This window comes from Mytilus edulis, chromosome 8 (assembly GCF_963676685.1).
Source record: "Mytilus edulis chromosome 8, xbMytEdul2.2, whole genome shotgun sequence".
Taxonomy (NCBI): domain Eukaryota; kingdom Metazoa; phylum Mollusca; class Bivalvia; order Mytilida; family Mytilidae; genus Mytilus; species Mytilus edulis.
In genome coordinates, this window is record NC_092351.1 from 61653734 (window position 1) to 61670216 (window position 16483).

The following is a 16483-nucleotide window of genomic DNA, read 5'->3' on the forward strand; positions in this document are numbered from 1 at the left end:
TGAATCACAGTCAAAACCTTCCATCACTCCAATTTACGAAAAACAGCTGACGTATTTTATTATACTTACAGCTTTTACCTTGTCTTTGTGCGTTAAAACTACCATAATTTTAGGAAATCCCTGAATACTTCCTTTGCAGTATGTTACAATGGTGTTGATCCAAAACAACAGATAATCTGTACGAAGATATAAAACAAATAGCTACACTTGATAGTGTAAAAGTTACTAAAGACATTTGAACACACCCTTCAAGATTTATATCTAAACTACTTGCTTTGTAAATCTTGCAATAATGAATATAAGTCTGAAGATAATTAGATTTTCAAATGTTTGTTTAAACATATTTTTAACACTTAAATGAAATTTGGTATCTATAAACAGTTATTTAATAATAAAGGTGTTTTTTTAAACAAAATATATGTATTTGAATACCTCTTGCTGTTTTATGTTCACTCTTTCCTGGAACATACTGTTCAGACGGACAGGGATCATCTAGTGTTCTACTTCCATCTAATACAATCATGTATATAGCTCTGTATGTTAAAAATGTCTGATGAGTTGAATAGAAAACATCCTGTCCTCCAAAATCCCAGATGATTATTGGTGCTATCTTTTTGTGGTGCAACTGCTTTTTCCCAACTTTAGAAGACTTTTCTAAGAATTTTTCTTTTGTGATTGACACTTTGATTTCTTCGACTTTTTTGTCAACTCCAAAAAAGTTTTTAAGCCTTCTGATGGCTCCAGGTTTAGTAACAGTTTCTATATGCGTCTCACCAGTGAATCCTGACTTCGGACGACAATCACCTGAGATATCAATTGGTTTGTCTTTATTAATTAAAGCTTCATCATGGTATCTGGCATTCATCGAATCATTATTTTCTTTTTCTGATAAAAGGTCTGGTTGGAGTAGTTCGTTCCTATTTCTAGATCCATATGATTTTTTTCTGTTCGTAATCAATGAACTTAACTGCGTATCTGAGCTAGGAAGTTTGTCTTGTATGCCTGTCCCATATCCTATATTCGCTAAATAAAATTAATAGAAGAATAAACATAATAATTTTACAAACAGTGATTTTGGTGATACATTGGGTAAATTTATATGAAAGGCAATACAAACATAGGAAGAAAACAAATCGCAAAAGCAAATACGAAACAAAAAGAGAAGAAATTAAGAAATATATAAATATATATATAAAGAAAGCCCATTTATCACTCTAATACGTTTACACAGGATATTCAAATATCTTTTGTACTAAACAGAAAGGGACATTCAGTTGTATTGTCTGATGTTATAAAATGATGGAAACAAATTTTATCAATACGATTTCTATAGCAGGGCATTTCAAAATGTAATGCTATGTATCGCCTATTTCTTGCATAATACAGATATTACAGTTCTTCTATATTCTGTTGTTATTAAATGACATCCACGTTCTTAAGGTACTGAATGATTTACAGTTCTAAATATTACATTATGTCATAATGTCATTATCTCCTACAATTATAAAGAAGTCATTAAAATACACATATAATTCTTAAAAAAATACTGCAATTTAGACATTACGAGAAATTCCGTCTTTCTCCATACAATATATGTTTATACTATTCAGTGATTGTGTGTTTTATGCTTAATACAAGATACTGTTTTTCATTCTGCAGGTGGATTTATTAATATGATTATATTTATATATATGATTAAATATGTTTAAACGCTAATTTCAATGTATCTTTATATGTCAGAACTAGGATCGTCAACTGGATGATGGTTTACTTATCGAGTGATCGTTAGATGTACCGAGCGCAACTCGAGTAATCGCTCGGAAAAAACATTCCTATATGGAAACACAGAATTGTACCCATTCTACGTATTTCGGGACGTTGTCTTAAGTTCTTAAAGCCCTAAATATTATAACCCAAGACTAGATAAGAGAGGGACGAAAGATACCAAAGGGACAGTCAACTCATAAATCTAAAACAAACTGACAACGCCATGGCTAAAAATGAAAAAGACAAGCAATAGTACACATGACAAAACATAGAAATAAACAACACGAACCCCACCAAAAACTAGGGGTGATCTCATGTGCTCCGGAAAGACAAGCAGATCCTGCTTCACATGTGGCACCCGTCGTGTTGCTTGTGTTATAACAAATCCGGTAAATAGTATAATTCGGTAGTTCCATATTCGATAGCATTAATTTGTGAAACGGTTATTCCATAACGGTCAACAAACTCGTTATGGCGTCCGTAAAATTTACGAAGGGATGATTGAAACTTCACCATTTGGAACTCTTGGTTTAATAGCTTTCTGGGGAGCAGCAACCCTCTATCAAGAAAATCATAATAGGAAATGCAAGCACGGGAATATCGTACCAATTGGAAGATATATACCCCGTAAGCAGGTGCTGCTGGAATGTTGCTACTTAGAAATGGAAAGTTCGCAATTGGAAAGCTAATATCATTTCTTTTGTCGTAAAGTTTTGTTTTCAACCTTTGAAGTAAGGAGGTATTTTCGATTGAACCAATTTATGATGAAAGGTCTTGCCTGATATTAGTCCCAGGGTATGTATACCATGATTAATATATAATTTACTACTTATACTATGTATTAGTATAATGCATTACTTTTTTCACATACTATATATTTTTAACATGTTGATGGATATTTTACTAAAGCAAATTTTAGATTTCATGATTAACTAAGACCATTATCATTTGAATATTGATTTTCTATTTTCTATTTATGTTTCATCCTTCTCATAAATCACTACTGAAATGACCAAATAAACTCATCATAGATACCAGGACTAAACTTTATATATACGCCAGACGCGCGTTTCGTCGACAAAAGACTCATCAGGGACGCTCGAATCTAAAAAAAAATTAATAAAGCCAAAACAAGTACGAAGTTGAAGATCATTGAGATCCAAATTTCCTAAAAGTGTTGCCAACTACAGCTAAGGTAATCTATGCCTGGGGTAGAAAAGCCCTAGTATTTCAGAAATTCAAAATTTTGTAAACAGTTAATTTATAAATATAACAATATCACAAAAAGTGCTGACTACTGGGCTTGTGATACCCTCGGGGAAGTAAATCTCCACCAGCAGTGGCATCGACCCAGTGGTTGTAAATAAACTCATCATAGATACCAATTACACCCCTGTATATCAGATTGGTTTTTTTTTCTTATTTCATCTTATCTTATACATTGTCCTGCATAAAAAGATGAATATTTAAAAAGCATTTACTGTATTCCATGGTTGTTAAAGAAAACCTTGTAACGATTGAATAAACGATTATTGAACATTGTTCTAAAACACTAATTAGTTTGTTTTACAATCAAAATTTTCACTTATTGAAAATTGGTAATTAATTAAGCTCTATGTTTATTATATATATACGAACTAATATTCAGTAAATATTTGAAAAAAAAAATAATATATAGACAGTTTACATGTATAGGGTTTTTAAACAGTTCATGCATATTTATGCTAGAATCTTTGATGACTTCATGTTGTTTTTAAAAATGTTTTCTTTTTCTTTTCACTTTATAATAGAATAGCGAATAGAAAATAATAAGAAAAAAAAAAACACAAATGTAATGTGAAATTCAATGCACTACATTAGTAAGTAATTTTTATTTAATGCATTTCTTTGATAAGGAATGGAATTGTAATTTTATTTTTATGCATGGTTTTGTTAAAAAAAAATGTTTTATAATGCATTACATTGTAATGTAATTCGCCAAATGCCTGGCTGCCGTTTCGTAAAACGATCGCTAATAACGACTAACGTTAATTTTAGCGTGTAACTAACGACTACATAACGATGACGTCTACGTGTGTTTCATAAACCGTACGCAGAAGAATCGTTAGAATTTTTGATCGCTAGACAATCGTTATTTATTAATAGCACGGGGATTCCCGAAAACAGCACTCTTTTTCATTGGAGGTATGTAACATAGAAATTAGCAGACGAAAATAAGTACTGAGAGCATCTGACTACAGTCACAGTATGGAAAAAAAAATCAGTCCGAGAAAACCTCACTTTTCCAGTGAGGAGGTAGATGTAATTGTGGAGGGAGTGCAAGAGAATTATTCTAATCTTTTTGGAGCACTCTCTCCCTATTTAGACCAGAATAAAAAGAAGGCACTCTGGTCAAGTATTGTTCAAAAGTATGTGTACACACCACTGAATATTTTAAATAGACACAAATTGAATATTAAACCAAACAAATCAGTAACACAAAGATTGTTCTTTTAATAATTTGTCAGATGAATGCAAACAATATATTAGTAAACCGAAATCAGTCAAGTACCTGTTCGTTCCCCACAATATATATTCTATGTCAATGTTTTTTTTCTATTCTAAAATCTCGGAAACGAGAAGGATCACTAACCACTTTTGATATGTATTTTAAATATGCACACTTCCTGTTTCCTGTTTTATTCTTCGAACACATAAATTTTAATCTACCTCGACATTTAGATTTACATTATAAAGGATAAGTACTTTTACAATAAGCACTACAGTAACAGCGGACACTTTATTCAGATAGCCGTTGATGTGTCCCGTAAAAAAGAGAGGCGAGGAATCGGGAATACCAACCGGTCAAACCTGTTCACACTCAAAAGTCTAAAAATAAAAACTACTAAAACGCAAATTACAGCTAGAAAAAGTATGAAAAGGATAAACAGACAAAACAACAGTTCACTAGACAAATGCTAGACTATAGTAATCAGTTCATAAAACTATTTTTTTTTTAAATTGAGAATGGAAATGGGGAATGTGTCAAAGAGACAACAACCCACCCATAGAACAAACAACAGTCAAAGGTCACCAATAGATCTTCAATGCAGCAAGGAACTCCTGCATATGTTTACCTTGTTGAACTGTATCCATTTAAAAAAATACCAAGTAAACAAATAAATCTGTGACAATACTGGTTCTATTGGTCATGTTGGTACAAAGTTGCTTAATACTCCAAATATATCAGAGTATTATTATGCTTGTACATATCAGAGACATGTATACTAAATATTTATATGTCTCTGTAGATATTCACATTAACTTGCAAAAGGTCAATTTCTACCAGACACATCTCATATATATGTTTAGATACACCTTGAGTGTGTAAGCCTGAATTGATGTTACTCATTTACACCATGGTATTATTATAAATTCAGGTTAACTGTTTTCAATAACTTAATAGGAGGATGTGTTCCACAGATATTATATGGTTAAATCTTTGAAACACATGATATATAATTAAAAGCATGAATTGATAAATATAGGATATCCAATTTCATTTGACAATGTTTGACAATATCTTGGTGTAAACCTATATGTTACTTTTAATCAAGAAATATTTGTTATATTAAAGCAAATACTTTTTCATTAACTATATGGAAGTAACAGCTCTTTTTTTCTCTCATCTAAATAGAGTCAATTCAATTAGTTCTGTTGTAAGAACTATAACAGAGGTGAAGCACAAATGGCAGGATCTGCAACTGAAGTCGAAGAAAAAGGAATCAGAAAGAAATAGGCTACAGAATCTGACAGGTGGTGGACCAGCACCACCTGCTTTAACACCACTGGAGTTAAAGGTTGAATTATTTTGTTGTTTTATTATTGTTGTAGTTCAAACAATATTGTTATTAATATATGAATATAAAGGACATATAAAGACAAATTTGATTGACATTGAAAAATTCAATAAGTAATAATCTGACACAAATGGTAGTTTCAATCCTTACATATATATATGTATATATTGTACTGGTATATCAATTCAATTTTGTGTGATTTTAGTGCTCATGAGAATAATATTGTGATGGATTCTAAGACTTTACAATTATATAAACATGTTGTACCAGCTTTTTAAAAAGTAAAATTGATGAATTTGCAATTTTTATAACAGATTTGTTATCACAGTACATATATTTAAAATAAGACCCATTACAGTACAATATCTGGCTAACTTTCAAATTAATTTGAACAAGTTCCATCTCACGTTTTTATGAATCATTTATTAAACATCATGAAGTACAGATACAGTGACATTGATTACTTGCCTTAAATTACAGGATAATAATTAAAGGCTTTTTCCCCTTGAGAAGAATCCCAATTTGAAAATAATTTTTTTTTTAATTTTCCCAAAAAGATTTTTTTTCGCCCAGGAGTGCAGTCTCAGTAGTAATTGTGCATGAATACAAACTGAAAAACACACATTCAAACATTTTTCATGCCGAAAAGACCATGTGTGCAGATTTGAGGGTCTGCTTATGTACAAAAATGTATAATCACTGATAATAAGGGGTTTAACTTGAACTTCCAGTCAAATTCATGGTTCATTATAGATTTTTTCAATTTGAATCCTATTTACCCAATAAAAAAGGATAGAGGTAGCTTTGAAGAATAAAAAAACAATATCACTGATCTGATATGAAGTATCTAGCAAGTGAATTGAATGTAGTAATAAAAGATAAATTACAATAGAAATTAAATACATGAATATATGTATGTATGGGATACTATCACGACTATGGAGAACATTTATGAACCATTTTATATCAAAATACTAGACATATTTTCATATTGAATATAAATATTTGGTCATTTTCAGCCTTATTTTTGTATTTTGTACACATTTTAAATCTGTTCAATGTATATACATGTATATATATATCTACATTTATTTACAGGTTATTTCTATCATTCCCAAAGTTGCATGCTATGGAATTCCTGGTGGTATTGACACTGACAGTGGTAAGTTAAAATTAAACATGTTATATGAATCTATTTTGAATTAACTTAGGACGAATACAATAATAAGTGTCTTTCCTACATCTTTGAAACAGGTTATTTGTAAATTAGACAGAAACCCAACAAATACAAGGTTTAAAATTTATATTGAAAGTATGAAAGATAACTTGACCATTTTAAAATTAATGACTTCTGAGTTTTGTAGCACTCATTTTGGTAAAAAAAAAAGAAATGTATTTCTAAACTATAAATACAATCACATTTTTTTTCAGTATACATATATGTAACAAATAATATAATTCGTTTACAAAACAAATACCTTCATGTACAATATTTAAACATAAGTTTATTTTGTCAATTCTAATAATCATATCTTTTTGTTTTAAATTGATATCATTAGAGTCCTCAGTACAGATTCCAGACATGACCAACCTCCCAACATTACAGTTACCTGTTTCTCAAAGTAAGTATGAACATGAACTTGTACAATTTCACTGCTGAATATAAAATGACAAATCTGGCCTACATTTCATTTAGGGTTTATTAAGTCCTGTACAATTTAAGAGATGTGCTTTATTCCAAAACTTTTTTGTTGTTTAAAAAAAACATAACAGTGTGTTACAAAATAAAATCACTTTCTTTTAAAAAGTAACTTAAGGTATAGTCAAATCATTACTAGAAATATAAGTCTATGTTCAAGTTAAAGAAGACCAAGTCAATAAAATATTTAGCCAAAAAAAAAACATGATTGCAAACCAGCAAATACAAACACATTGATTTAATTGTAGTAGTTTATCATAATTTTGATTATTTTAATAGATGAACAAACAGATCCAATTGGTAGTGCTGATAACAATGTTAATATTTTGATAGACTTGTCGACCGGAAAGGAAATCAGAAGTAATTCTTAATTACATATATATATTTTCCTACTTAATGGGGCACTAGCTGTCAAAGTCATGGTCACCGATTTAAGTCAAATTTTCATATCTTATTGATAACAGTGTAAAGCATTTATCCAAACTATCAAAAGTGTGAAATAAACAGTTTACAGAGGATAGGGTCAATAATATGAAGTTTGGTTTCTTGTGTATTTTAGTCTAGACTCCATCAAATTAAATATTGAGTTGACCTCAGATGACCATATAAGAGATGTAAACATAAATATACTTATGATTAGATATAAATAGATTAAGCCAACATGTGCATTTGAATTTTTATATGTCTGTTTAATTTTATTTTATAGATTAAAAATATATGTTTCTTGTCGTTTTAACATGTAGAAGAAAGATTTTTAGTGAATTGAATCAGTCATCAAATGATTTACCTTGGTTTCACTTTCAATGTTTACATTCCTTTCCTTTAAATAAACAGTACACCTACAAAACATGCATTGTCCATCTCTAGTTAAGGGGTTGAATTGAAGTTAACATGAATACGGATTTAATGAGGTCGACTTATTCACTTGCAAGTGAATAAGTCATTATCAATATTATATAGATTTATTTGACCAAATTCAACCATGTTGGCAGCTAAAAGCAAATTATTATTTCACCATTTCACTTTTATCATTGATTGAACAAAAACATATCGTACTTTCAATTTTTAGGCATCTTGTAGCTAGTGCCCCTTTAAAGAAAATTCTTTAATACTATTACTTCACATTTCTTTGATACAGTAGAAACCCTTTTTGTTTTAATTTAGAAAAAAAAACAAGTTTGATTTAAGGTTTGTGCTTGGACTATTGGTTTTAAGTCACAAGTATGAGTGCAAAATGTTATGTTATTGTTGACAATAAAATTTGAGAAGAAAAATTTTTCAGAGGCATAGGAAATATTGAATTAATTATAAATGCAAAATCTTCAAGCTAGTCATTATGACATGTAACTTTATATCTGCACTTGTTCATGTTTGCGATTAAGTAGCTTATGAATATACTTAATAGTATGGAAGCTTAAAAATAGTTTCATTGGTTTTTATTTTTATTTCTCAGTTAACGAAAATGAAGAGACACTTTGTGGTATTGAGAGCAGACCCAAAGAACAAACATCACCACCATCAAAGAATAGGACTGGTATGCCTAGTATATAGTTTCTATTATATCAGCTTTATTCTAAATTCAGAATGTTAATGTTATTTTTTTCAGTGAAATTTTAAATAATAATTTTTTTAGTTATTTTTATGAAATATTGGTTTCAATACTAGTATAATATTTGAAGCAATTCATAAACCGGAATTATATTTTATATAATGACAATATAAAAAAAGAAGATTGCAAATAACACAACTATCCACCAAAGTTTTAATAAAAGGGATGTAAGCAATAATAGGCAATTTACAGTTGTCTATTTAAGGAGTGACTGATACATTTTTCTGCTTATGAAGAAATAACATTTTAAATGTGCACCTGGAATACATTCTATAAACAAGAAGAATAATTGTGAAAAACATAAAACATCGAATCAACTGCATAAAAATGAAGAAATCAAATTTGTTTATTTTACTATTTCCACAGCAATTGTTCCCTAAAATTTATTACAAGTAATTGCTTTGCTGGCCTAAACATATTCAGTTGAGATGTATATTATTTTGTTACATAAAAACTTTAGTAATAATTTTCAATGTAGGAAGTAGAATATTTTTAAATCAATAATTTGTTGAATAGTATACCATTATTTTTAGGAAAGACAGTGGAAAGTGATTCTACCAGTAAATTGTTGATAATAGAACAGGAAAAGTTACAGTTGAAAAAAAGAAAAATAGAGTTGATGGAGGAAAGAAATGATTTGGAAAGAAAGAAACTGAAATTTTTTGAACTTATAGCAGAAAAGTTATCTGTAGTTAATGAGCAATAGGTCAAATTTATCCCTACTCTGTGTACAAGCAAGTTGATTATTCATTATTGTATCATGAATAAGTTTTATTTTTAAGTATTTTTCCAGGATAATTGTTCATACTCAAAAACAGATAAGTAATAAGAGGTCCATCTCTTCACAAGCATTTTATTACCGTTTATTAATTCTATTGAAGACTAATGAGATAATATCACTCTATAAAATATCCTTAAACTAGCATTTAAAATTAAATGATGGTTGTACACTATGTGTAACTGACATGTTTAGTTGAACTTTTGTCTCACAAGGGAGGCACGTGTGTTTATACCATCACGGAAAACATTGAAAACCTCTGGTTGCTCATGGTCATTCTCGTTATTGTCATCTTCCAGTAGTTCATCCAGCTGTGGAATAGACTTGTCTATGCAAATGTTGTGAAGTATGAAGTATGCTACAACAATGTTGGTACACTTTTTTGGGATGAAATGTAGGCATCCTGTGGTTTTGTGTAAGCACCTGGAATAATGAATTAAATCATTTACCTTCAAATTGTAAAGCATATTTTGTGAAGAAAATATGATGGTCACTTTCAATTTACATGTATAACAGGTTAGTCACAACAGTTTTGGTTTTACCCACATTTTCTGTTTGTGTAATAAAACTTTCATTTTTTTATGCAACACAACTCTTTACATCTGATGTTTTGCCTAATATATAGCAAATTTGTAAGTCATTTTAACTACTTTGAATTAATTCTGTATAATACATGTTTTTATTATTGATTAATGTACTTGACAATCAAAATAAAAGAACTGTATTGATGCAATATTTGTGACAGTTTTATTCCTTTGCTTTCCTCTATGTGTTTTACTGTGCAAATACTGATTAAGTGTGATGTTAACATACCCTATATATCCTTAAGTTTCTGGTTTGAGAAAACTGTAAATTTAGAAATAAGTGTATGCATTTATAATTGTGATCTAATTTTGGACTAAAATTATGATCTGATTTTGAACTTAAATTAGATCACAATTTGTAGTATCCAGAAAATTTCTGTTTAGTTCACAAGAAATTTAAAAATGTAATAAAATCATTGCAATAATTTCTCAAATTACAGTTGTACCAGTATATTTCGTCAATTATTGACTCTTTTAAGTATAATCCAAATAAGTTCCAAAACTGGTGTTTTTACGTGGGAGGTATATTGTAACATCCGTTAATATGAATATCACTGAGTCTGCGCTAAGTATATATATATTGAGAATAGAATTTTATCACGGTGTTGTATACAAAGCAAAAGAAGAAGGTAATATTAGAATAACTGGTAGATGTAGGTGAATCATTTTGGACTTGGTTATGATTTTGTATACTTATATAAAGAAATAAGTCATCATATCTTTTTATTAATTGTACAAGTAGTACCACAGGCTGTGCATTTGAACAATTTGTATACCTGAACCTGGATTTCAGAAGTCCAAAGGCTCTCTCAATTACATTCCTGGTACTTTTATGACATCTGTTGTATTTTTCTTCTCCATTTGATGATGGATTTAAGAAGGGTGTCAACAGCCATGGTTTCAGGGGATACCCTGAATCACCCAAAAGCCAGCCGTCTATCTGCTTAAAGAGCAATTCTGCATTATGAAGCTGTCATGTGTGTTTCCAGGCCATTTTGCAACTACATTGGTAAATCTGAAATAAGAAGGCCATATGTCATACTTAAAAACAAGCTAATCAAAGTCTTGATATACATTCATTAGAATATTAGCTGTAAATCAACCAAAATCAGCTGATAAATAGCAATCATGTGTCATGTTTGCTTTGATTATTAAAAGGCACTAGCTGCAGTTATTTGGTAATGTAACAGTAATAAAAATATTAGTGCACAAATCTGATAATGGGTCACGTTATGTTGCAGAATATCTGAAAAAGTAAAAGTCATTTAATCACCAATATAATGGGCTATGTATTTAGCCCAATATTCAAAGTAATTGTTTTCAAATTTTTAGAGCTGTGGAAAATCTATATCTTACTTTTATTTAATGTGAAAAATATTTTTGATGTTCATAACCAATGTCCTTATTTGCTTCAAAATACCGATTCAGGGGCAGATCCAGCCATTTAAAAAATAGGGGGGCCGAACCCAGGACAAAAAGGGGTGTGTGTTCCAATTATATGTCCCCATTTAAATGCATTGATCGGCCAAAAAAAGGGGAGGTCCATACCCGGACCCCTCCCCCCCCCCCGGGATTTGCCAATGCCGATACCAGGTCAAATTGAGTAGAATAATTGGTGTGTATATTGTTTACAAGAACAACCTTAACACACTATTATGTGTTTGGACTGTTGATTTTCCCTTTTGATTTTTGATTTTCCTTTTTTAATTTTCCTCGGGATCAGTATTTTTGTGTTTTTACTTTCTATCCGCTTTGTAATTTTTTTGTCGAGCCTGCAACTTTGGTAGCAGAAAGCTTTACATAGGCGTTAGCTAACTTGTTAAAAGCTTTATATTTAAAAGGTGGAAGACCTGGATGCTTCATACTTTGTATATAGATGCCTTATGTTACGAAGCTTCTGTCAGTCACATGTCAAATGTCCTTGACCTCATTTTCATAGTTCACCGACCACTTGAAAAAAAAGTTCAGATTTTTTTTATTGTTGAATTCTCTCTTATTATAAGTAATAGGATAATTATAATTGGTATGTGCGTACCTTGCAAGGTCCTCATGCCTGTCAGACAGTTTTCACTTGACCTCGACCTCATTTCATGGATCAGTGAACAAGGTAAAGTTTGGGTGGTCAAGTCCATATCTCAGATACTATAAGCAATAGAACTAGTATATTCGGTGTATGGAAGGACTATAAGGTGTACATGTCCAACTGGCAGATGTCATATGACCTTGACCTCATTTTCATGGTTCAGTGGTTATAGTTTAGTCTTTTGTGTTGTGGTGTGTTTTTCTCATACTTTATGCAATAGATCTACTATATTATGATCTATATGTCAGTCGCGCAGGTTTTATTTTGACCTTGATCTATTTTTCACGGTTCATTGCTCAGTGTTAAGGTTTTGTGTTTTGGTCTATTTTTCTGAAACTATAAGTAATGGGTCAACTATATTTGTTGTATGGAAGCATTGTTAGCTGTACATGTCTGCTTGGCATTGCTCCTCTGACTTTGACCTCATTTTCATGGTTCATTGGTCTTTGTTTTGTTATCTTTGTTAATGTTAAGTTTATGTGACAGTTTTTAAGCTTTATATTTAGGACTATCAACCTAATATCAATGATAAGTAAAGAAGGCGAGACACTTCAGTGTGTGCACTCTTGTTTGCAAATAGTAATAAAATAAAATACATAAATAATTTAAATAAAATATTGTTCTCAAATCTATCAGTATGTTCCCTGTGTGAATAAACAAACATTTTCGTATGGAACGCCGGAACTGCCGTAGTTTTCTCCTTTTAATTGTTTTACATTGTCTTATCGGGGCCTTTCATAGCTGACTATGCGGTATGGGCTTTGCTCATTATGAAGGCCGTACGGTGACCTATAGTTGTTAATGTCTGTTTCATGTTGGTCTTTTGCGGATAGTTTTCTCATTGGAAATCATATTACATCTTCTTTTTTATATTATGGTAAAACTTGCATTATACGGTGGTATTTTGACATTATACGATTGTACTTTGACCTTATACGATGGTACTTTGACATTATATAATGGTACTTTAGAATTATATGATGGTACTTTGACCTTATACGATGGTACTTTGACATTATACGATGGTACTTTAGAATTATATGATGGTACTTTGACATTATACGATGGTACTTTGACATTATACCATGGTACTGTGACATTATATGATGGTACTTTGACATGATACAATGATACTTTGTCATTTTGTAAAGACAATCATGGGAAATGAGAAAAAACAAGAATGTGCACCCAGTACACGGATGCCCCATCCGCACTATCGTTTTAGTTAAGTGGACTGTGAAAATGGGGAAAATCTCTAATTAGGAATTAAAGTTTAAAAGATTATATCATAGGGAACATGTATACTAAGTTTCAAGTTGATTGGATTTCCACTTCATCAAATACTACCTCGACCAAAAACTTCAACCTGAAGCGGGACGAAGGGACGGACGGACGGACAGACCAGAAAACCTAATGCCCATAAATGGGACATAAAAACATAATGCAAGAATCACTCATGTTGAGAGAAATACTGAAGGTTGATTTGAAGCATGCGTTTGTACATTTTGGAAGAGTAAAGTTAACACCGAACATTGTTGGTATGCTCACAAGACACAAAAGACTGGACGGACCACCCCACCCCTATATTCGCAAGCGGATATGACATTGTAACTGGACCATATGCCTGTCCGAAACGTGTCCAAAGCATGTGCTCCGATGTTATTTTATTTCACCCGCCGCATGTGTCATGTCACTAGCTTTCTTCAACCATGAATATGTTGGCCAATGGTCAATACAAATGTTATATAGTACGACTCGTAATTGGGAGGAATAAGATTGTATATTCTTTTCGCGGTAGAATTTATGTTCATACGATATTCGTCTTGAACATGTATGAAATATTTGCCACTTGACGTTAAGCAACCAAAAATAAACCAGTTTGCGATTTTTTTTATTTCGTTGTAGCATCATATGATGTTATATACCATGTGCAGTAATGTGCCATCCTTGTGAAACTAAATGAAATAGTTATTTGTTTACATAATTATTTCCCACCGCAAAAAATACAGAATATAACAATAAATATTTCCCTTCTATTCCTTCATGATAGTCCACATGAGGGTCTCTTAAAATTCTGAATTCTTATATTTCTAAAGTTGTTCTTTTCCGTTTAAATATTTTTTCCATTATTCTCTATTCAGTATTTTATGTTGAAAACTGTTCTCTAGTCTGATCATTATCATAATTTGGCACCCCTATATTTCTTTAGAGAAAGAAGGTGAGACATTTTTGCGTGTGTCGTGTTTTTTTCTTTTTTTTCTTAAAATAATAGCAATAGGTCAACTTTATTTGTTGCATGGAAGCTGTATTTGTCTGTTTATTGGTATCACTTTAGTTTAAGTAAACCGAAGAAGTAAGGTTGGGATTGATTTTGTGGGTTATGTTCCCAACAATTTATAAAGGGGTCCAAATAAGCTTTTTTCCTAGTTTCAAATAACTTAAGTGTAATGTATGGATCATTCTGAAATTCTGGAATTAGGGGCCAAAAATTCAGTGCTCCAAAACAAGCAATTTACTTTATACTATTTAGTACATATATATTATTTTTACTAATTTAGAAAACTTATACCATATTAATATCTGAGTAAACTTATTTACCTTTAAAGTAAGAGATAACTGTAATGTATTTTACGCTACGACGGGATCAGTTGGGGATATGAAGGTCGAAAATGTATTTTCGATATATGAGTTTGACTGTTCCTCTGATATCGTTCGTCTCTCTTTTGTAGTGATGGTAACATTTTACATTCCGGTATATATATATATATTTTTAGTCGAATTTTTTTCCAGGACAATGTGCAATCATAGTATCAGTTTAGTTGTTCGACAATCTAATTAAAATATTGATCTCTGATTACGTTATACTACATATGAGTAGTATAACGTAATCAGAGATCAATATTTTAATTAGACAATCTAATTAAAATATTGATCTCTGATTACGTTATACTACATATGAGTAGTATAACGTAATCAGAGATCAATATTTTAATTAGATTGGTTTTTCGACACAATCCGTCAAACATTTTTTTTTTAAATTTATAAGACCTAGGTAGTGAAAAAATCTTAATATTTGTTTAATTATTATTATCAAAAAAAAATAGTGTCATACCTAATGAAAAATTAATTATTTTATTATAAGTCAACGTGTTAATTATATACTCAAACGGTCATGACTATACGCGTATGGTCAAAATACCCATATGGTCCTCATACACATGAATGTTTGTATTAAGACCGGAGTAAATTTGTTTTGACAATCAAACATTCCCTGTTAAAACACGCGGACGTGACAGAAGACACCATTATGTAGCGTCAGCAGTAAATAATGGATCGAAATATTTGGTAAACGATTTTTTTAACATAACTTGATTTAAAAACATGATTTAAGTCTAGATATATATGTTTTTTTATACTAGATAATTCACCTTTTAAGTCCATAGCACTCTCAGTCTATAAGAAAGACAGTATATTATTGCTGAAAGACATAATCTTCCGTCTTATCATATAATGGTTATCTGATGGAAGATGCACGTTAATTTAGAAGCTTTTTTAATTCTATGTCTCCATACAATAAAGGAGATATTTGTGGAAGAGTTGATTTTCGTATACTTACTTCATCTTGGCATCACAAATGGCTTGCACATTTAAGCTGTGGTAATTTTTTCACAAATATCTGTTCATCCTCACTTGGTCTTATTATTGGAATTAAAGTTCCATCAACTGCCCCAACAACATTTGGCATACCATACATATTATGAAAATCCTGCTTAATTTCTCTTAAAGAAGGCTGGTCAAGTGGGAATTTTAATTTGTACAGGAGAGAAGAAACCAAAGAAGTGGTAACTGATGATATTATCCTGCTTACAGAAGACCGGCTTATACCATGGATGTCCCCTATCTCGGACAGGAATCCCCCCTTTGCATAGTATCTTAAAGTTGTCAAAACTTGATGCAAAGGGGGAATAGCGAAGTTTCTAAGGGTTGGCCTCTCTAAATGAGGGGCAAGCACATCTACCAAGTCGAAAATACTCCGCCTATCTAAGCGGTATCTTGATATGAGTTCAATATCATTCAAACTGTCCATAATATTGGTCCTATCTCTAAAGACTCTTTCCCTCCGC

At 31.0% G+C, this 16483-nt stretch overlaps 2 protein-coding genes and 1 pseudogene across 2 annotated transcripts in view; 1 reads left to right on the forward strand and 2 right to left on the reverse strand.

Annotated features, from left to right (window-relative positions):
• LOC139486028 (uncharacterized) overlaps positions 1-16483 on the reverse strand; it is a 308560-nt gene that overhangs the window by 11100 nt on the left and 280977 nt on the right. The gene's annotated exons all lie outside the window — the stretch shown is intronic.
• On the forward strand, positions 4462-10425 carry LOC139486029 (uncharacterized). The gene is made up of 6 exons (XM_071270719.1): positions 4462-5606; positions 6705-6768; positions 7166-7228; positions 7585-7665; positions 8759-8839; positions 9448-10425. The coding sequence occupies exons 1-6, from the start codon at positions 5406-5408 to the stop codon at positions 9618-9620; spliced, it is 663 nt and encodes a 220-aa protein (XP_071126820.1). The 5' UTR covers positions 4462-5405; the 3' UTR covers positions 9621-10425.
• On the reverse strand, positions 9884-16104 carry LOC139486030 (putative nuclease HARBI1; annotated as a pseudogene).